This window comes from Lucilia cuprina, chromosome 2 (assembly GCF_022045245.1).
Source record: "Lucilia cuprina isolate Lc7/37 chromosome 2, ASM2204524v1, whole genome shotgun sequence".
Classification (NCBI taxonomy): Eukaryota; Metazoa; Arthropoda; class Insecta; order Diptera; family Calliphoridae; genus Lucilia; species Lucilia cuprina.
This window is the reverse complement of record NC_060950.1, coordinates 24,172,006-24,194,289: the sequence shown is the minus strand read 5'-3', so window position 1 is coordinate 24,194,289 and position 22,284 is coordinate 24,172,006. Positions and strand designations below refer to the sequence as shown.

General features: G+C 34.1%; 2 protein-coding genes across 2 annotated transcripts; one reads left to right on the top strand and one right to left on the bottom strand.

Annotated features, from left to right (window-relative positions):
• The first annotated feature begins 672 nt into the window (after nucleotides 1-672).
• LOC111676993 (dynein axonemal heavy chain 8) lies at nucleotides 673-19,705 on the top strand. Its single transcript, XM_023438012.2, has 29 exons — nucleotides 673-1,909; nucleotides 1,970-2,073; nucleotides 2,882-3,245; nucleotides 3,310-3,680; nucleotides 3,743-4,349; nucleotides 4,939-5,513; nucleotides 5,590-5,801; nucleotides 5,863-6,171; nucleotides 6,234-6,441; nucleotides 6,502-6,631; nucleotides 6,693-8,009; nucleotides 8,874-9,310; nucleotides 9,367-9,587; nucleotides 9,643-9,880; nucleotides 9,938-11,019; nucleotides 11,159-11,464; nucleotides 11,530-11,864; nucleotides 12,667-12,853; nucleotides 12,910-13,528; nucleotides 13,739-13,879; nucleotides 13,934-14,223; nucleotides 14,282-14,415; nucleotides 14,485-15,111; nucleotides 15,178-15,446; nucleotides 15,505-18,377; nucleotides 18,434-18,612; nucleotides 18,815-19,030; nucleotides 19,097-19,426; nucleotides 19,499-19,705. Exons 1-29 carry the CDS (start codon nucleotides 809-811, stop codon nucleotides 19,622-19,624), a joined length of 13,908 nt encoding a protein of 4,635 aa, XP_023293780.2. The 5' UTR covers nucleotides 673-808; the 3' UTR covers nucleotides 19,625-19,705.
• A 137-nt stretch (nucleotides 19,706-19,842) lies between these two features.
• On the bottom strand, nucleotides 19,843-21,421 carry LOC111676994 (derlin-1). Its single transcript, XM_023438013.2, has 3 exons — nucleotides 20,754-21,421; nucleotides 20,380-20,490; nucleotides 19,843-20,313 (listed from the first exon to the last, which is right to left on the bottom strand). Exons 1-3 carry the CDS (start codon nucleotides 21,254-21,256, stop codon nucleotides 20,175-20,177), a joined length of 753 nt encoding a protein of 250 aa, XP_023293781.1. The 5' UTR covers nucleotides 21,257-21,421; the 3' UTR covers nucleotides 19,843-20,174.
• Nucleotides 21,422-22,284: the final 863 nt, after the last annotated feature.

Here is a 22,284-nt window from a genome sequence, read left to right as displayed (position 1 = left end):
TGTTTAAATCCTGGTGGAGACCATTAAACCTCAACTGTTTATACCCTGGTGGTTAAAACTCTTAAAATTTACTGGTGGAGTACTTTTTAAAACTCATATTTAACTTAAGTGTTTAAACGTTTCCAGCTTCCTATATGAAGATATAGGTCCTATATGAAGATATAGATCACTGTCATTGCCATTTTCTTTGACATCGTACGATTGTTAACATTAACTCTGCAGAAAACATTGCACCAAAATTCGGTCTCAGCATCCAATAACGGATATTTGTGCAATAAAGCTTAAAGCTAGACTTCCTCCGAACCAACGAAAGTTTAGCTTGTGGTTTCCATGATACCCACTGTACACAAATTTAATTTTGTTAACTCTTATCGAAAATATCTTGTAAACTAAATATTGAAGGACTACAAAATTATTGACTTTAAATGCTATCTTCTTACTTCTATCTTGATCAGATGAAAGAAGTGAGCAGATTTTTTTATTCTTCTAAAGAAATATAGATTTTTTTCTTTATCCTTAGTATAATAAGGATTTTTTATGCATCACTTGATTAAGGAACTTTTTTAGTCTTAATAAAGGATCGAAGAGTTACGAAAAAGTAACGGTATCCCTGAAAACATACTTTACAAACTCGTCTAAAAGCTTAAAAAAAAGTCTACTCAATATCGACATAAACTCTATGGGTAATTTTTCTAACAAATAAACTTCATTTTGGAAAAATTTTTCACAAAACTAACCACATTTTTAATAAAATAGAATTTTAATTGTAAAAAATATCCTTTAACGAATATTATAAAATCTAACGATAATGGATGAAGATGATCGATTGAAGAAGGATGAAGATGATCGCAGTAGTACATCGTATTATGTCCAAGTTAAAGGCATTGATCCCGAACGCAATGTTAAAAAATTACGAAAATTATTCGGTGTCTCACACACCATACAGAAGCAGACTGCCCGTCGTTTAAGTGTAACCGATCAGGAGAGAGAAGAGGTTGAACGCAAAAGGTTGCAACATTTTAAAGAATTGAGGCAACAGCGCATCTCTTCGCTGGGTGCCAATCACCGATATGTTCTGGAAATAGTGGCCGATCTTATGGGCACTGAAACGGAGGAAATAATAATGGGAGCCGTAGATGATCCCGCCTTTGTTGACTTATTATCGGGAATATTTGAAAATGGAGGTCCACGTTCTTGTATGATTAGTTATGCCTCGATGCAGGGTTATCCTCCGGAGTCGGGTCGTTATGTTGAGAGTATGAAAAGGCAAATTGTTAAACGTACTATTATAAGAGGTAGCGATAATGTAGAGTTATTCGGCAAATGGGTGGTGGTATATCGAAATAATAACAAAAAGAATGTGGATAATCGTACAGTATCCGATGATGTAGCGTTATTTTGTTGGGATGCCGCTAAGAAAGATTTATGTTTATATGTGATTAAACAGTTTGTAAATCGTATATTGACTAGATCTTTAGAAGCCGTTTCAGAATTTGGCGTCGCTGAAATCGAACAAAAGAATAAATTTTTCCACACTCTCAATATGTTTAATATATTTTTGAAATCTTCCGAAGCTACTGCTTCATCGCGAGTTAACTTTGAAGTTTCTCATGAACTTTTCAAAGGTTTCCTGTTGGTAAAATTTCAAATAGAGGCCAGTGCGAAAGATGTTAATCGTGTTCGTTTGGTAGAACGTTATTTCGGTCAGTGGCTTCGTCAAATCCAGGGTATTTTAGTGGAGGGAAAACAAATTTTAAGAGATGCACCCGATGTTGGTCCTTTACAAATGTTAGTCAATTGGAGACGTATGTTGGCTCGTTATACGTCTATTAAGGAATTTGTTTCGTCTCAGGCTTTCAATAATCACAAGACTTGTTTGATTCTTTCAAGATCTTCAAAACTTTTAAAGGTTTTCATGTTTTTTTTGTAAAAATTATAAATTTTAAATATATTTTTGTTTTGTTTTAAGAAATGGGCGGAAATTGATAATCAAGTAACATTGGTTTTAAACGAGGCAAAAGATAACGTTCGTTATATAACCTCATTGCAAAAATTTTGGGATCCTTTATACAGGTATATACTTTAAATACTTTTTGGCAATTATATCCGACTTTTCTAAGCTGCTGATCCGAAAAATTTATCTTAAAGATGGATTTCACTTAATAATATAAATCTGTCATCAGATTTCTACATTACATTTTCGAGTTATCGTGCCCTTAAGTTTAAATTTTTCTTAGTAAAATTTGAAACGAAAAACATCATTGTTCTCAAACTAATGTCCGAATTACAAAAAATATTAGTCGGTTTAACCAAGTCTTAGCTGATTGATTAGGCCTGGTCCACACTAGGAAACTTTTGTTGAGAAACTTTTTCTGAATTCTCTTTTGAAGTTTCCTTAATGTCCATATATAGAAACTTTTGTTTCGGAAACTATGTATTAATTGCGTTGATTTGTTGTTGTACGAATTAGAAGAATAACAAAACAAAATAAGTTTCCGAGTACGAGAAACTCCGTACCGCGAGAGAGATGAATGATATTCTTCAAAAAAAGTTTCCTAGTGTGGACCGGAAGTAACAAAACAAGTTTCTCTCTCATGCAAAATAAAAAGTTTCCCAAAAAAGTTTTCTAGTGTAGACCGGCACGGGATTTCGAGAATCAATCCCTAATCCTTTACCTAAAGATTGACCCTAAGTTGCACAACCAAAACATTCAAGTTTCCAATGTTTTGGGAATACATCTACTATAAATATATCACGATTCAATCAACCGTTTAGTCTGGCCGATATATTGAAGATAAAAATCCAATGTGTCGACTTTAAAATAAATTTATCATTTCAGTTATATCATCTATTAACCCTTTTTAATCTATTCTCTTTAAAGATCACCACCAGATGGAATTATTAGCAGTTTACCCGGTCTTATGGTAGCCATACGTAATGTCTCCAAAACAGCACATTACTTTAATACACCCACAAATGTAACTGGACTTTTTGTCAAGATATCAAATCAATTAACTATAGTTAGTAAAAATTACCTAACCGATTATGGAAGAGTAAATCTATGGAAACTGGCACCAAATGATGTTATAGCAAAAATTGAAAAATGTCGCAATGTTATGCAAAGCTATAAGGAACAATATTTTAGCACATGTCATGATATGGCTGAATCGAATGAAAAACCTTGGATCGTATCGTCGGTTTATATATTTACTTGTCTGGAAAAGTTCTTAGAGCGATTAGATAAGGTTAGTTTTGTTAAATAAGTTGAAAGATATTCGGATTACACTTTTCTTTTTTGTTTAACCTTAGATTAAAACTATATTCAATGTGGAGATTACTTACTCGGTACTAGATCGTATACGCATTAGTGGTATGGAAAAATTTAATGCTATTATTAAGGGTGCTAGAGCTATGATCAGTTCGAAGGCTTATGATCCATTAAATTATCGTGTTGATCTATTCGATAAAGATTATGATAATTTCATTAAAGAATGTGAACATGCCGAAGTGGGCATGCAGCAATTTGTTAAACAACAGATTGCTGATGTTCCTATAACCGAATCGGTTATATTGATTTTACAAAGATTTGAACGTTTAAATTTGGAATGTTTATGTTTGGATCGTCGTTATTTAGAGGTGGCTGAAATGTTGGAACGTGAAATGTTTTTGCTTAAAGATGTGTAAGTATGGTTTTGAAAATAATATTGAAAATTTTTATAAAATAGAATGGATTGTATTTTAGTTACAATGAAGAACGTGGTAATCCCTTCATACCCCGTAATATGCCGCCAGTAGCGGGACGTATAATGTGGATACGTTCTATTTTTCAAAAAATCGATGAACCGATGAAGGTTCTAAAGAAACGCCCCTGTGTATTGGCCCACAAAAAAGCCCAAAGAGCTGTCCGCTATTATAACTATATGAATGGCATTATATGTCATTACGAAATGACTTATCATAAGGCTTGGTTTGACTATTGTGAAGAAGTTCGCTGTCTTCTCAATTCTCCCATACTTATTTGCAATAAACAATTAGCCGAATATATAGTAAATCTTGATCCGTCTATTAGACAACTGATTAAAGAAACTGAATGGATGTGGAAATTGAAGCTAGAAGTACCGAATATAGCTGCAGTGGTGACCTATTGCAAAGAACGTATTTTAAAACCGGCAGAGGCATTGAAATATGCCATACAACGTTTTGATAATTTACGTTTAAAAATTACACCGGTTTTTATTAATATAATGCGTTTTCGTTTACAAGAAATTGCACTGCTTTTGAAACCAGCGCTTTCGACAGTTACGTGGTTGTCAGAAAATCTCGAAGATTTTGTTGAAAGTGTGGAGAGGGTAAGTAGGAGAATTCTATGATCTGGAAGTTAGCTTGGTATTATTTTGTGTCCTTTAAAGTTTTGATAAGTAAAGTATTGAAGAATTAATAAGAGCGGGTTTTAGAGTTGGCAATCAAATGTCAATTAATAATTAGATTAGTTAATCTAAAAATAAATCGATTCTGATATTAATCCCCTCTGATGTTTTTGAGTACAAGATTAAACTTCGCAGTGTTGCCATACGAAACAAGAGAAAACGTCACTGTTTGTTATGAAAACAATGCACGTTTTATAAAAAAGAAGAAGATAATTGTAATATGAAATTTAAAGCTAAAAAATATATAGTGAAGTCCCAACAATTAATCCTAATCGATAAATCAAACATTTTAATGTTTATTTTAATAAAAATTGCATTATTTATTTGCATCAGCTGTTTACACTTTTGCATTTTTTGCTCAAGTTTAAACCACCTTAAACTAGCAAACAAACTTAGCTAATTGAGTATTCAAAAACAACTTTAATAGATTAATTTTAATTTAATCCCTAATCCTCCACCTAAAGATTGGCCCTAAGTCGGCAGAATAACTTTAACTTCTTTTTTTATATAGAAAATCGACGATGTTTCACTTTTTTACAAAAACATTCTCAACATTGATGCGATACGCATAACAAAAGAAATGGCTTCCTTGCAAGATTTTCTCTATATGTACGTACCGCCAGCGCCTGTAACATCTGAGAAATTCTACGAAAATTGCAATAATTTACGCATGGAAATCGAAAAAGAACTGGAAAAGAAATCGGTATGCATGGAACGTGCTGTCATCGATTTGTGTAATATGTTTGTTGAACTACTCAATTTCGGACCTACTGACTCAAAGGGACGGCGAAATTTTCAGTTGCCCCTAGATAAAATCAATGATAGCAATTATCGTGCCGAAGGACAAATGCCAATTGATAAATGGGATTGGATACAATTTCAGAAAATATATCGTACAATTTATTTGGTACCCGAAGATATACTCAAGACATTACAATTTAAGAACTATGAAAATATACGTTATGAATTGAATCATTTGCGCAATGATTGTATGGATTTGTTTTCATATTATAATTCAAAAATGATATCGGCCTTAGTGAGTTGTTCGAAAAGATCTCTGGATTATGTGCGTCATAATATTTTAAGGTAATAGAGGGGAATGTTTAGCAAAAAAAAAAAAAATTAGTTAAGTTTAGAAAATTAATGTATAATTAAATTTTAGAACCAATTGGCGCACTCAGCCTCAATCACCGATTCTGTATACTCAATTAGATATTGATTTGGAAAGTGGTTGTCGCATTGAACCTAATATGGAAGTTATGCAAACTGATTTCCATCGTGCTGTCTTAAATTGTACAGAAATAAATTATTTCGTTACCACTTGGGGTAAACAGGCCAAAACCCATGAGAGACGTTTAAGACGCGTTACAGTGGGTAAGACTTGATCTGATATAAACACATGGAACTTTAGTATAAGTACCTTCTTAATGTCCAGATGAAAATCGTTATGAACGCAACTATTTCCGTTATGTTATCGAACATAAAGATATAATGAGAGCTGTTCAAAATCTCGCTAATGGTCTGATGATGTTTAAACAGGATATCGATGATTTTCTTAAATATATTTTCGATAAACATAAGTATTTATGGATTTCGAATCGTGACAAGATTATACAGGAATTTGTTAATACGAATCCCTTAACCGTTGATATAAGAGATAAATTTATTTATTACGATAATATAACTAGCGAATTGGAGGAATGTAAAAAGAGACATTGTATTGGACCAATTGAATTAAGAATGGGTAAGCTAGACTAAAAATTCAAAACGTTATAGTTATTTGAATTGTTTCTTTAACTCGAGTAGAAAAGGCATTTGATAAATTTGTGGAAGAATCGAAAAAATGGAAAACTTTATGTGGTCAATTGTTAAGTGCACAATATAAGAAACAATTAGATGAAATGGTGGACTTTATAGCTGAACAAGAGAATATTTTAGCTAAACCTATCAATGATTTGGATGATGTACGTTTGGCCATGTTGTGTTTGGAGAAAATTCGAGATAACTTTATACAGTAATTTATTAAACTAATTTTTTCATTAAACTGGTTTTGAATATATAACAACTTCTTTAGAATGGACATGAATCTGGGTGTTATAACCGATGCCTATGCCTTATTTTCTCAGTTCAATATTTATGTACCTCAAGATGATTACGATAAAGTGGATAGTTTGCAATTGTCCTTTAATAAAATGTTGGAAAATGTAAATTTCCTAAAATTATGTTTAAAAACCATTATTAAATGTTTTTAATTTCACTCGACAGGCCAAAAAAGTGTCCGATCGTATTTCTCAAATGGAGGGACCCTTACTGAAAGAACTCAATGATGGCATTGCTTTATTCGTACAAGAATTTGATCAATTTAATGCTGACTTTGAAGCCAATGGTCCCATGGTTGAGGGTATTTCTGCTAAGGAAGCCAGTGATCGTGTGTTTCTATTTCAGAATCGTTTTGATGAACTATGGCGCAAATATGAAATGTATAGCAGCGGTGAAAAGCTATTTGGTTTACCCATAACGGAATATCCTCTATTACATCAACGTAAACGTGAATTTAACTATTTGAATCGTTTGTATTCGTTGTACATACAAGTGTTGAAAACTATTTCCGATTATTATGAAATGTCTTGGGCCGAAGTGGATATTGAAAAGATCAGTTCTGAATTGGCTGATTTTCAAGTTAGATGTCGTAAATTACCTAAAGGCATGCAAACGTGGCCGGCTTTTATTGATTTGAAAACCAAAATCGATGATTTCAATGAAACGTGTCCCCTACTAGAGCTAATGACCAATAAGGCTATGAAAGAACGTCATTGGGTGCGTTTAAATGCTCTGCTCAAATCAGACTTTGATCCCACTAGCATTAAATTTACCCTGGGCAAACTGTTGGAGGCACCCATTCTAAAGCACAAAGAAGATGTGGAAGATATTTGCGTGGGTGCCAGCAAAGAATTGGATATTGAGGCTAAACTCAAACAAGTTATAGCCGATTGGTCGTTGGTCAATGTTCAGTTGGGCATGTTCAAGACACGCGGTGAATTAGTTTTAAAGGGTGGTGAGACTTTGGAAATTATTGCTTCTTTGGAGGACAGTATAATGGTTATGAATTCATTGTCATCTAACCGCTATAATGCTCCGTTTAAGAAGGAAATTCAATTATGGTTAAGTAAATTAGTTAATACTGGAGAAATCTTAGAGAAATGGTTGATAGTACAGAATTTATGGATTTATTTGGAGGCGGTATTTGTGGGCGGTGACATTGCCAAACAATTGCCTTTGGAAGCTAAACGTTTTAGTAATATTGACAAAAACTATGTGAAAATAATGTATAGAGCTCGTGAGATTCCCAATGCCGTTGAATGTTGTACGGGTGATGAAAGTTTAGCTAATGCATTGAATTGGTTATTAGAACAATTGGAGACTTGTCAGAAATCATTGACAGGTTATTTGGAATCAAAACGTTTATTATTTCCACGATTTTTCTTTGTCTCAGATCCGGTACTATTGGAAATATTGGGACAGGCATCAGATCCCACATCTATACAACCTCATTTGTTGAGTATTTTTGATGCGGTGGCATATGTAAGTAAGCTATTTTGATTTTATCGGATTTTTAAGAAGAATTGACTATAAACAGATCTGAAGTCATGAATTTAGATTGAGCAATAATCTTGACTGTCGACTGTTCTTAATCATTGACTATAGACAGAAATATAATTCTGACTATAGCCTGACGTATAGTCCAGCGTATAGTTCTAACTATAGACTTATAGACTAGTCCTAACTATCTATAGACTTGACTGTATAATATAATGCTTCAGTTAGTTTGAAAGTAGGTTTCTGGTGGTAATCGCACCCCGACTATTGACAGATCTATAATTTTGAATACAGACTAGTAGTCTGACTGTAGTCTTGAATATAAACTAATCTATTCTAATAAATTTAAGCCGATAAAACTATAGACTAATCTATAATCTTGACTGTAGACTGTTTTTAATCATTGACTATAAAAAGAATATACTTCTGACTGTAGCCTGACGTATGGTCCAGCCTATAGACTTATATATAGTTTTGACTATAGACTTATAGACTAAGTAGTCCTTACTATCTTGGCTGTTGAGTTAGAATATTGCTTCAGTTTGTTAGTTTGAAAGTAGGTTTCTGGTAGTAATCGAACTACCGACTATAGACCGACGAGTCTTGAATATAAACTAATCTGTTCTAATGAATATAAGCCGATAAAACTAGAGACTAATCTATAACAATGACTTTAGACTAATCTATAATCTTGACTATAGACTGTTCTTAATCATTGACTATAGAAAGAAATATCGTTCTGACTATAGCCTGACGTATTGTCCAGTCTATAGACTTATGTATAGTTCTGACTATAGACTAGTCCTAACTATCTATAGTCTTGACTGCAGTTTTTTCTTTAATTCTTAGGTTGATTTCCAAGAAAAAACCAACGATGTTATTGTAAATCTAAATTCGGCAAATCATGAAAAAATCGTATTGGAAAATCCCGTACAATGTGTAGGTAGTGTTGAAATCTGGTTAAATCGTTTACTAAAAGAAATGCAGGATACCATGCGAACTATACTGGCGGGAATGGCAGTCAGCTTAAATGATCCCGAGTTCAACTTTGCCGAAGAGTTTCCCTCATTTTGTGGTCAAGCCGGTATAATAGGTGTACAATTGTATTGGACCAAAGACGCTGAATATGCTTTAAGAAAATGTCGCACAGATAAGACGATAATGAAACGAACAAATACGAAATTTTTAAATTTATTAAATCATTTTATTGATTTAACCGTTAAAGATTTGACAGCCTTAGATCGGATACGTTTTGAAACAATGGTAACCATACATGTGCATCAGAGGTAAGCGGTTTTTTTAAACGACGTATATTATTGATAGTACCTTTTTGAAATTTCAGGGATATATTTGATGATTTATGTCAAATGCGCATACGAACGGGAAGTGATTTTGAATGGCAAAAACAAGCTCGTTTTTATTATAATGAAGATAATGATGATGTGATAGTGGGGATAACTGATGTTAATTTTATATATCAAAATGAATATTTGGGTGTTACGGAACGTTTGGCTATAACACCTCTAACCGATCGTTGTTATATAACATTGGCCCAAGCTATAGGTACACAAGATCTGTTTTATATATGAGTTTATTACATAAAATTAATCTATATTAGGCATGTCTATGGGTGGTGCACCTGCGGGACCCGCTGGTACTGGTAAAACAGAGACCACTAAAGATATGGGTCGTGCTTTAGGCAAACTAGTGGTGGTATTTAATTGCTCAGATCAAATGGATTTTAGAGGCTTGGGACGTATCTATAAAGGTTTAGCTCAGTCCGGATCATGGGGTTGTTTTGATGAATTCAATCGCATAGAGCTGCCTGTGCTATCAGTAGCAGCTCAACAGATTTAGTGAGACCACCGATCTTTTAAAGTATTTACCAGATATGTAACGATTTAATCTTTCAGCATTGTACTGACAGCTCGCCGGGAAAAGCGAACTTCATTTATATTTAGTGATGGCGATTTGGTTACTTTAAATCCAGAATTTGGTCTTTTTATAACTATGAATCCTGGTTATGCTGGGCGTCAAGAACTTCCCGAAAATTTGAAAATAATGTTTCGTTCAGTGGCAATGATGGTGCCTGATCGTGCTATTATTATACGAGTTAAATTGGCCAGTTGTGGTTTTAAGGATAATTTGGTATTATCACGTAAATTCTTTACTCTTTATAAACTGTGCGAGGAGCAGTTATCAAAACAAGTTCATTACGATTTTGGTCTGCGTAATATTCTATCGGTGTTACGTACTTTGGGTGCCCAAAAACGTGCAAATCCCAGTGATACCGAAGAGACTATAGTCATGAGAGTTTTAAGAGACATGAATGTCTCTAAACTAATCGATGAAGATGAGGGACTATTTCTATCTCTCATTGAGGATATGTTTCCGGGTATTAAACTTACCACTAATACCTATAAGGATTTACAAAGAGCTTTAGTTAAAATAACAGAAGAATTGGGTTATGTTAATAATCCGGAATGGAATCTTAAAGTAGTACAATTGTATGAAACCTCTTTAGTAAGACATGGTCTAATGTTAATGGGTCCCACGGGTTCTGGCAAAACAAGTTGCACCGTAGCTATGCTAAAATGTTTTACCGAAATGGGACGTCCACACAAGGAAATGAGAATGAATCCCAAGGCTATAACCGCACCTCAAATGTTTGGTCGCCTAGATGTTGCCACCAATGATTGGACTGATGGTATATTTTCCACCTTATGGAGACGTTCACTTAAGGTTCCTAAAAACCAAAACACTTGGATTGTTTTGGATGGTCCAGTCGATGCTGTGTGGATTGAAAATTTGAATTCTGTACTGGATGACAATAAGACATTAACATTAGCCAATGGTGATCGTATTAAAATGGCAGAAAATTCAAAATTGGTATTTGAACCGGATAATGTAGATAATGCTTCGCCGGCTACGGTATCACGGGTGGGCATGACGTTTATGAGTTCTTCGGTTTTAAAGTGGACAATATATATGGAAGGTAAGAGAACAATTGAAAAACAAAAGTGTTAAAAAAACTATAAATATTTTGAAGGTTTCCTAGACTTAATATATAAGGGTCTTGAGTTATTAAATCTAGTTTTAGATTTTAAAATAACACGATTTGAAAAATTTTTCAGCTTGGGTTCGACGACAGCCACCTTTTGAACAAGATATATTTCGGAAATGTTTTGCGGCCATCTATGATGAGGCCCATACTTTTTTGCAAACTAAACTTGTGGCTAAAATGCGAATCTTAGAGGCCATTTATATAAAACAATTATTGGAAATACTTGATGGTTTATTGGCCGATTGTAGCAATAGATCAGAAAAATACTTAGAACGTACATTCCTATTTGCCATGATGTGGACTTTGGGTGCGGTATTGGAAATAAATGAACGCGATAAATTAGAAGAGTTCTTACTTAAGCATCCATCTAAAATGAGTATGTTAAGGATAATAATAATTCTATTTATTATAATGCACGATTTTTGCTTTGTTTTTTTTCAGAATGGCCCAAAAAACTACCCACTGAAAACATATTTGAATACTATGTGGATGATAGTGGCAATTGGCAACATTGGAATACTCGAGTAGAAAGTTTTATATATCCTGAAGATAGTATACCGGAATTTGCTTCGATTTTGGTACCGAATGTGGACAATGTCCGTACGGCTTTTCTAATGCACAATATTGCCAAACAACGTAAACAGGTTTTGTTGATAGGGGAACAGGGCACCGCCAAGACAGTGATGATAAAAGGTTATATGTCTAATTATGATCCAGAGGTGCATTTATATAAATCCTTTAACTTTTCATCGGCCACTACACCTAATATGTATCAGGTACAATTGTATATATTAACAAGTTAGAGTGCTATATTCGGCTGTGCCGAATCTTATATACCCTTCACAAAGTATGTTTTAAAAAATAGTTTTTATTTATTTTGTATCTCTGCACACATGTCACACATAACATACACACAAACAAATATAAACTGTAGGAGAAAGAAATATTAACCGTTGTACTGTAATACCACCGTCAAACTGTATTACCACCCTCAAACAAATATCAGCTGTATTACCAACATATTACTGCTTTATCTCCTTGTTCTTGTTATACCCTTCACCTTCGTGAGAACAGAACAGCATCCAAACATACGAAAAAAATACACAGCTGAATAAAACCAAATACATCTACACACGCAAATGTTCATCTTTATCCAATTCACAGTGTTGTTGTTGCTTTTTTAACAAAGCATGAAAAAATGTGGCTTTTTGGATGAAATTTTTAGAGGTTGTCTCCGATTTTTGCTCATATCTCCGTTATTTATAGACCGATTTTGCTGATTTTAAATAGCGATCTTCTCGAAAGCATGTCTAACTGAATTATTGAAGATTCGAATCTCGCCGATATCTGGGGACCTCTAAAAACTGATTTCAACAGACAGACAGCAGACGGACATGGCTTAATTGACTCCGCTCTTTATAAGGATCTAGAATATATATACTTTATAGGGTCGGAAAATTATATTATAGAAATTACAAACAGAATGACAAACTTATATAAAAACTTCTCACGAAGGTGAAGGGTATAAAAATAGGCTAAAATTAGAAGCAAACCCTTAATTTGTAAATTGTCTTTTAGCGCATTATTGAATCATATGTGGAAAAACGTGTGGGTACCACCTATGGTCCTCCTGGTCAAAGATCCATGACTATATTTATAGATGACATAAACATGCCGGTAATAAATGCCTGGGGAGATCAAATTACCAATGAAATTGTGCGTCAAATGATAGAACAACATGGTTTCTATTCTTTAGAGAAACCGGGTAATTTTAATGAACAAGCTTTCGATCTCTTTTGTTTAATATGGCTTATTTTAAAGGTGACTTTTCCACCATTTTGGATATACAAATCTTAGCGGCTATGATTCATCCGGGAGGTGGTCGCAATGATATTCCTCATCGCCTAAAACGTCATATGTCCATTTTCAATTGCACTTTACCCAGTAATAATTCTATGGATCAAATTTTCAGTCAAATTGGTTCGGGCTACTTTTGTTTGGCGCGCTTTGTCGAGGATGTGGTTGATGTAGTTCCACTCTTAGTACCTTTAACTCGTATTTTCTGGCAAAATATTAAAGCGAAAATGTTACCAACACCTTCAAATTTCCATTATGTTTTCAATTTACGTGATTTATCGCGTATTTGGGAGGGTATTCTGAAAGTGGCTCCAGATGAATGCCAAACGGTGTCGGATATTTTGAAATTGTGGCGCCACGAGTGTACACGTGTTATAGCTGATCGTTTTACGGATTACAAAGATACCGTATGGTTTATAGATCGTATGAAGAAAGATGCTAAATCTCATTTGGCTAAATATTGGGAAGAATTTCCCGAGGATGAAAGTTTCTTTGTGGATTTCCTAAGAGATCCACCAGATGCTGGGGAAGATGATGAAGATGTTTCTTTAGAACCTCCAAAGATTTACGAAGAAATTCCAAGGTAATATGATGAAGTGTATATCGTTTATTTTCTACAATATTTCTAGTTCTTTTTAGAATTTTCTAATTCCATTTTAGAAAATTTCCAATTGAATTTGTTCCAATTGAATTGTGCCTTAGAAATTTCTAAATTGTGTTTCAGAATCTTCTATTCTGTAACATCATTTACTAACATAACATACTAACTAACTAATTTAATTGGTTTTTTAAGCATGGAAACGGTAAAAAATCGCATATTTTGGTATATGGGTCAGTTCAATGAATATGTTCGAGGTTTTCATTTGGATATGGTATTCTTCCATGATGCTTTGGTCCATTTAATGATCGTGTCACGTATTATTAGTATGCCCAGGTAAATATCCAATAAAGGTTAAAGAAAAATATTTTTTAAATAAATTAATTCTAGGGGCAATGCTTTGTTGGTGGGTGTGGGTGGTTCTGGCAAACAAAGTTTAACCCGTTTGGCCTCCTTTATAGCAGGCTATAAATTTTTCCAAATAACTTTGACCCGAGCTTATAATGCTGGTAATTTAGTGGATGATTTAAAATATTTATATCGTACCGCTGGTTTGGAAGGTCAGGGTATAACGTTTATATTTACCGATAATGAAATTAAAGATGAGGGTTTTTTGGAGTACATTAATAACATATTAAGTTCGGGTGAAATAGCCAACTTATTTGCCAAAGATGAAATGGGTAACTTTTTTTCTGATATAAAACCGTTCAATAAATTATTGTAAAAACGTGATTTCAGATGAAATTTACAATGAAATTATACCCGTTATGAAAAAGGTACAACCCAGAAGACCTCCTACACAAGATAATCTTTATGATTTCTTTATATCGCGGGCACGTTCTAACCTGCATGTAGCTCTCTGTTTTTCACCCGTAAATATTTTCAGTATTTTTTTTTTATCTAAACCAATAGCAATAATAAATGTTTTATGATTTTCTCAGATTGGTGAAAAGTTTCGAGCACGTTCTTTAAAATTTCCCGGTTTAATATCTGGTTGTGTTATTGATTGGTTCCAAAAATGGCCGGAAGATGCACGTGTTGCTGTATCACGTCATTATTTGCAAAATTTCGAAATAATTTGTTCTGATGAGATCAAAGAACAAGTCATAGACATTATGAGTTGGATACATGAAACTGTTTCAGAAGCTTGTATTTCCTATTTTGATAGATTTCGGAGAACTACCTTTGTTACACCCAAGTCATTGATATCATTTTTGGAAAGTTATAAAAAACTATATAAAGATAAACAGGTTAATATTGTAGTTTTATCGGAAAGAATGTCTTCCGGTTTGGACAAATTGGATGAAGCGGGGGCTTCAGTGTCGGTGTTGAAAAAGGATTTGGTTGAAATGAATAAAGTGATAGTAGTAGCCACGGAGGAAGCCGAAGTTGTATTGCAAACTGTGGCTGAGTCTACAGCAGCTGCTGAGATCATAAAAACACAAGTGGCGGAGAAGAAGGCCCAAGCTGGAGAGTTGGTGAAATTAATATCCGCTGACAAAGAAGTGGCAGAGGCTAAGTTGGAAAAGGCTAGACCCGCTTTAGAAGAAGCTGAGGCCGCCTTAAAGGTTGTTGTTTTATTCTAAAATTGCAAATCATTTGGTCAAAATGTTTTTTTTTTTTACTTTTCCTAGACTATTAAAGCTGCTGATATAGCTACAGTCCGTAAGTTGGGTAAACCTCCCTATTTAATTACCCTGATTATGGATTGTGTGTGTATATTGTTTCGTAAACGCATTAAACCGGTAAAACCCGATATGGAAAAACAATTTTTACAAAGTTCTTGGGAAGAGTCTTTAAAAGTTATGTCCGATACTAGTTTTCTAAGAAAAATTGTGGAATATCCTACTGATGTTATCAATGCCGAAATGGTAGACCTAATGTTACCCTATTTTAATTATAGGTTTGAGATAATGTACTTATAGCTTCTATCCTTTAAAAGTATACAATTTTTTCCTTAGTCTGTATACCTTCGAAGCGGCCAAAGTGGCTTGTGGTAATGTGGCTGGTTTATTGTCCTGGACCATAGCTATGGCTAAATACTTTGAAGTCAATAAAGAAGTATTACCGCTAAAGGCTAATTTAGCGGTGCAAGCAGCTAAATATGCCAAAGCTTCTAGTGATCTGCAGGAAGCCGAAGATCTATTTGCAGCCAAAGAACGTGAGCTAGCCAAAGTACAGCAACAATTTGATGAAGCAATTTCTAAGAAAAATGCTGTACTCCAAGAGGCTAAGAAATGTCAAGACAAAATGGATGCCGCCACAGCCCTTATCAGTGGTTTGGCGGGGGAGAAAATACGTTGGACTGAGCAAATCGCTCAATTTAAAAGCGAAACTGAACGTTTGGTTGGGGACTCTATACTACTAACTGCTTTTCTATCCTATACCGGTCCCTTTAATCAAGAGTTTCGTACCGACTTACAGGCTCAATGGTTAAAGCAAATTTTTGAACGTTTAATACCCATATCGATGAATTTAAATATCATCGACAGTTTAACAGATCGTACGCAAATCGGTGAATGGAATTTACAGGGTTTACCCACCGATGAATTGTCTATACAAAATGGTATTATAGCTACCAAAGCCGTAAGATTTCCTCTATTGATAGATCCTCAGTCGCAGGGCAAAGCTTGGATTAAGAATAAGGAAAAGGAGAATGGTTTAATTGTAACGAATTTGTCGCATCGTTATTTTCGTACACATATAGAGGATGCCGTTAGTATGGGTTTACCTGTCATTATAGAAGATGTAGGTGAAGAATTAGATCCATGTTTGGATAATGTATTGGATCGTAATCTTTTGAAAGTGGGCACCACCTTCAAAATCAAATTGGGTGATAAAGAAATCGATTATAATGCCGCTTTTCGTTGTTATATAACCACCAAATTACCTAATCCTTCCTATACACCCGAGGTATCAGCACGCACTTCCATCATAGATTTCACAGTAACCATGAAAGGTTTAGAAGATCAGCTGCTGGGCAGAGTTATTCTAACGGAACGTAAAGAACTCGAAGAGGAACGCACAAATCTTGTGGAGACTGTTACGGGAAATATGAAGAAAATGAAAGAATTGGAAGCTAATTTACTACATAAGTTATCCACTACTCAGGGCAGTTTGTTGGATGATGTTACTGTCATAGAGGTACTGAATACCAGTAAAAACACGGCCATAGAAGTAAATGAAAAGTTGGAAATTGCCAAAATAACTGAAGCTAAAATAAATGTAGCACGTGAGGAATATCGTCCGGTGGCAACTCGTGGTAGCGTTTTGTATTTTTTGGTCTGTACCATGGCCAAAGTAAATATGATGTATCAGACTTCATTGGTACAGTTTCTCGATCGTTTTGATGCCAGCATGCATTTATCGGCCAAAACCCATATAACTCAGAAACGTATTAAACGTATAATAGCCTATTTAACTTTTGAGATTTATAGGTATAAATCTCGAGGACTTTATGAAAAAGATAAATTCTTATTTGTCTTACTAATGGCTCTCAACATAGATCGTCAAATGGATCTGGTAAGCTATGAAGAATTCCAAAACTTTATTAAAGGAGGAGCGGCCTTAAATCTAAATGATTGTCCTCCGGTACCTTTTAAATGGATTACCGATGAAACTTGGTTAAATTTGGTTCAACTTACAAATTTAGCTCCATTCGTTCATATTTTGAATAAGGTCTCGAACAATGAACGTGCCTGGTTTCATTGGTATAAGAAGGAATGCCCCGAGAATGAAACTATTCCAGATGGTTATAATGCACTCGATCCATTTCGTAAACTTTTATTGGTGCGTTCCTGGTGTACGGATCGTACTTTATCACAAAGTCGTAAATATATTGCCAACTCATTGGGAGAACGTTTTGCGGAACCGGTTATATTAAGTTTTGATGGTTTATTGACGGAAAGTAAACCTCTTATACCCATAGTTTGTTTTCTATCCATGGGCTCCGATCCATCTTCAAACATAGAGGCTTTGGCTAAGAAAAACGAGCTTAAATGTTATCCTATTTCTATGGGCCAGGGTCAGGAGATACATGCCCGCAAATTAGTGGCCAACTGCTTGGAAGAGGGCGGTTGGGTTTTGCTGCAAAATTGTCACTTGGGTTTGGAATATATGCATGAGTTGACCTTGTTACTACTCGATTTGGAAAGACAAGATGAATCTTCATACAGTGCCAATTTTAGGGTTTGGATTACTACTGAGCCACATGAGAGTTTCCCCATAACACTGCTACAAATGTCTTTGAAATTTACCAATGAACCACCGGCCGGTATAAGGGCGGGTCTTAAGCGAACCTATAGTAATTTGTCTCAAGATTTTCTAGATTATTCCCAGTCCGTATATTATCATCCCTTGGTATTTGCCATATCATTTTTACACTCAGTAGTTCAAGAACGTCGTAAATTTGGGCCTTTAGGTTGGAATATACCCTATGAATTTAATTCGGCCGATTGGTATGCAAGCTGTTTATTCGTACAAAATCATTTAGATGATTTAGAACCGGGCAAGGGTATTAGTTGGAATACGGTTCGTTATATGCTGGGTGAGGTTCAGTATGGTGGTCGTGTTACCGATGATTATGACAAACGTTTGTTAAATACATTTGGACGTGTGTGGTTCCACGATCAATTGTTTGCTGAAACTTTTGAGTTCTTTAAAGGTTACAAAGTGTTATGCTTTAAGGAACAAGAAGCTTATTTAGCTGCCATAGAAGAGCTACCCAATATTGATCCACCTCAGGTGTATGGATTTCATTCTAATGCCGAAATAACTTATCAAACGAATACAACGAGATCTATTTTGGATACGATTATATCAATACAACCGAAGGGTAATTATTTTTGTTTGGAGATTTATATTGTTTTTGTAATAAACAATTATTTTTAGAATCTTCGAGTGGTGGTGGAGAAACCCGAGAAGATAAAGTAGCTCGTCAAGCAAAAGAAATGCAAAGTAAAGCTCCTTTGCCTTATGATCTATTTGAGGTCAAAGAACGTTTAAGAGCAATGGGTGCTCTGAGTTCCATGAATATTTTCCTTCGACAAGAAATTGATCGAATGCAAAAGGTAAAAAATAGATGGATAGATAGATAGATAGATAGATAGATAGATAGATAGATAGATAGATAGATAGATAGATAGATAGATAGATAGATAGATAGATAGATAGATAGATAGATAGATAGATAGATAGATAGATAGATAGATAGATAGATAAATAGATAGATAGATTGATTGATTGACACATAAAATTTTAATTTTCTTCCAGATTATTATTTTGGTTAGATCAACCCTTAAAGATCTACTTTTAGCCATTGAGGGCACTATTATCATGAGTGAACAACTAAGAGATGCTTTAGATAATATATTTAATGCTCGAGTACCAGGGGTTTGGCTAAGGGGTAGTTGGGTGTCATCTACACTCGGCTTTTGGTTTACCGAACTGTTGGAAAGAAATGCTCAATTCTATTCATGGTGTTTTGGTGTAAGTACCTACTTTACTGCAAACATAAATTCCTACAGAAAATTTTAAAATTTATTTTTAATTTAGAGTCGTCCTGTGGTCTTTTGGATGTCGGGATTTTTTAATCCTCAAGGTTTTCTTACCGCCATGAAACAGGAAGTAGCTCGTGCTCACAATGGTTGGGCCCTAGATCAGGTGACAATGACTAATGAAGTTTTAAAAATAGGCACCGATGAGTGTAAGAAACCACCTAAAGAGGGGGTTTATGTACATGGTCTCTATTTAGATGGTGCCGGTTGGGATCGAAAGACCTCACGTTTAATTGAATCAACAAATAAAGTGTTGTATGTTTTAATGCCGGTCGTTCATATATCGGCTATAAATTCTACAGCTCCCAAGAGTCCCAAATTGTATACGGTATGATGGCTTATTGTTTTTTTTTTTTTTGTGTGAGTCAAGTTTCTTTTTAACAAAAAAACTTAATTTTAGTGCCCTGTTTATAAGAAAATAAATCGTACGGATCTGAATTATATATCACCTTTATGGTTAAATACTGTTAAAAATCCTGATCATTGGATTGTACGAGGTGTGGCCTTACTTTGTGATATTAAATAGAAATTTATTGAAATGTTTATTTTATATATTTAGTTAATTTCTTAAGTTTTTATACAAAAATAAATCGGTTTTTGTTAATAATTATTTGAATTTTAATTTAGTTTCCTGAAACCACCAAATACAAAAGGTTTTAGGGGATAAATGTTTGTAAAAACTAAAAAAATTATAGATTGAAGTTGTGAAAAATGAAAATAACAATAAAACAATATTATACAAAATTTTCTTTTAAATATTTTCTTTATTTTACATATAAATTAAACTAATTATCAGCTCGCTTTAGTATTCAACCTTTTCACCTTAAACATATGATTCCTGTTTTTATAATATTAGTTCCCGGTTTATATTTTAGTATAAAAAACATTAGGGGTTTTACATAAAATTACATAATGTAAAAGAGACACCGAGTGACACTATGTGAGTATGCGTGATGAAGAAAACAATTTCGAAATTCAGTACAATTTATAAAAATATTTGTTATTTTTCATTTACTATACAAAAAAATATTCAATAAGTTTGCTAGGGAATGAGAGGTGTTAGTTTAGATACAATTTTAACGGCCCAAAGTATTGCCACGACCCCAAATACCAGCAGCAGCGGCAGCACCACCACCAGGTCTTTGTTCTGCTCTGGAGGCTGGTGGTACACCAAAGTAGCTAATACCACCACTTATATCGGGTACATATTGTTTGCTAAAATAGAAAAAAAAAGAAAAATAAACAAAATTTGTTACGGTAAAAAAAGTAAAATATACTTACAGTATGAAGGGTGTTTCCAGGAAAGCATTGCCACCTAATTCTTGAGGATATTGGAACTTGAGGAAATAGTAAAAGTGTCCAATGAAAATGCCAATAAGAGAAGCTATGGAACTGTAAAAAAAGTTCTTTTTATTAAAGATATTCTTAACAACTGATGTTTATAAAATTGACTAAAACATTTTATGTACCTCTCTAGATTTAGAGAGTTTGAACTTGTGTTCAACATGTTTATATCATGAAGATTAATTACGATATTCGCAATCATTATAATTACCTAAAGAACTACATTGTTATAAGGCAAACCGTACAGCATAATTTTGCTGTGTTGTCGGCTAAAGCGAGAAATAACTTTTCTAGATATTATCTGCACTTACCCTTGGAATATCAGCTCCATACCAGCTAAAACCCATGGTAAATAGATCGCCTTAAAACGACTGCCAAACCAAAAGTTTACAATAACTTCCTTATTAAGCTGACACCATATGTAGGTGACGGCCACCACTAAGAGATCCATAAGAAACGGTACATTGAAGAGTAAACCGCCAATTACGGCCAACGATGCTACAACCAATTGCAAGAATAGATAATCGGCCGGACTACGACCAAATTGATCTTTCTCCAAGCGAGCACTATACTGTGTAATAAAATAGCAATTGATGAGAAAATGAAAACCCGTTGACGGTGTTAGTGGGTAAACGAAAAGACTCGTGATACATCTCCACAGATGTAATTTGCTTAGTACTAGTTCTCGTGATAAATACATCTGATAGGAGGGCAATATACCAAAACGAGCTAATAAGCTCATGGACACTGTAGCCGCCAGCCAGTATCTGGTGAAACGGGGTAATTGTTTAAACCATTGTCCGGCATCTGCCATTGTGTTTTCTTTTGTCTTTGTTGTAGTTTAGGAAAATTACTACTCAGTAATATTTTTTTATTAAAATCTGTTTAATTTTTAATCTTGTTGAAATCTAGGTCTAGTATAATGAAATTATAGTTATTTTGTATGATTTTGACAGTTCTCAAATAAAAACATTACGTGGTCTTCTGAGCAGAGAACTGCGCCGACAAAAGTTATTAGTAGCGGCGGCTGACTCTACAAAATTCGGCAGCAGCTTAAAAAACGGCGGTAAGCAGTGGTTTAAGAATTTTTAATGATATGGAATAAAAACTGAATTTATTTAATCAAAATGCAGTATTTTGGAAAAATATATTTTAGAAATGTGCAATTTCAAGCAACTTAACATAAAAACAAATATTCTGTTGTGTTCGACTTTTATAAATTGACTTTCGAATAATCAAACAATCGACTTTTTGCCCAAAAGTCTATAACTCGCATATCGTCTATGAAAAGAGTCGACTTTGTAAATGAAATTAAAAATTTTCGACAATATAATTAAATAAAATAATTTTTTAATTATTTACATTTGAAAAATGGATTTTTTTATTAATAGAAAAGGTCGACTTTTTGCTTCAACTATTGACCGTAGCGTCTCATATACAATTCACAATAGTATTTTTTTAATAACATGGTAAGGTCATAGGGTAAAATCAATGTATATTAATAAAGTAGCGACATCTCTCGTGGTACAAAAACAACGTGCATTTTGTTTTTGTAATTTGCTCAGATTGTGTTAAAATGGTTTTTGTTTATCAAATGTAATTAAAATTTCTTCAACAACAATGAACGTTCAGTTCTTTGTGATTGTTCCACAGATTTTAGCTTTTCACTTGCTGTACATATGATCTCAAAGCTGCTGGCGTTGTATCATGATCTCGTGTAATGCAGGCTTCAGACGCACAGTGGTATAGGAAAAAAAAAAGAGGGAAATAATTCGGTAACTTCTAAACGGTTAATCCGATTTTAATGAAATTTGGTATGCACAAAGAGAAGGTGTTGTCGAG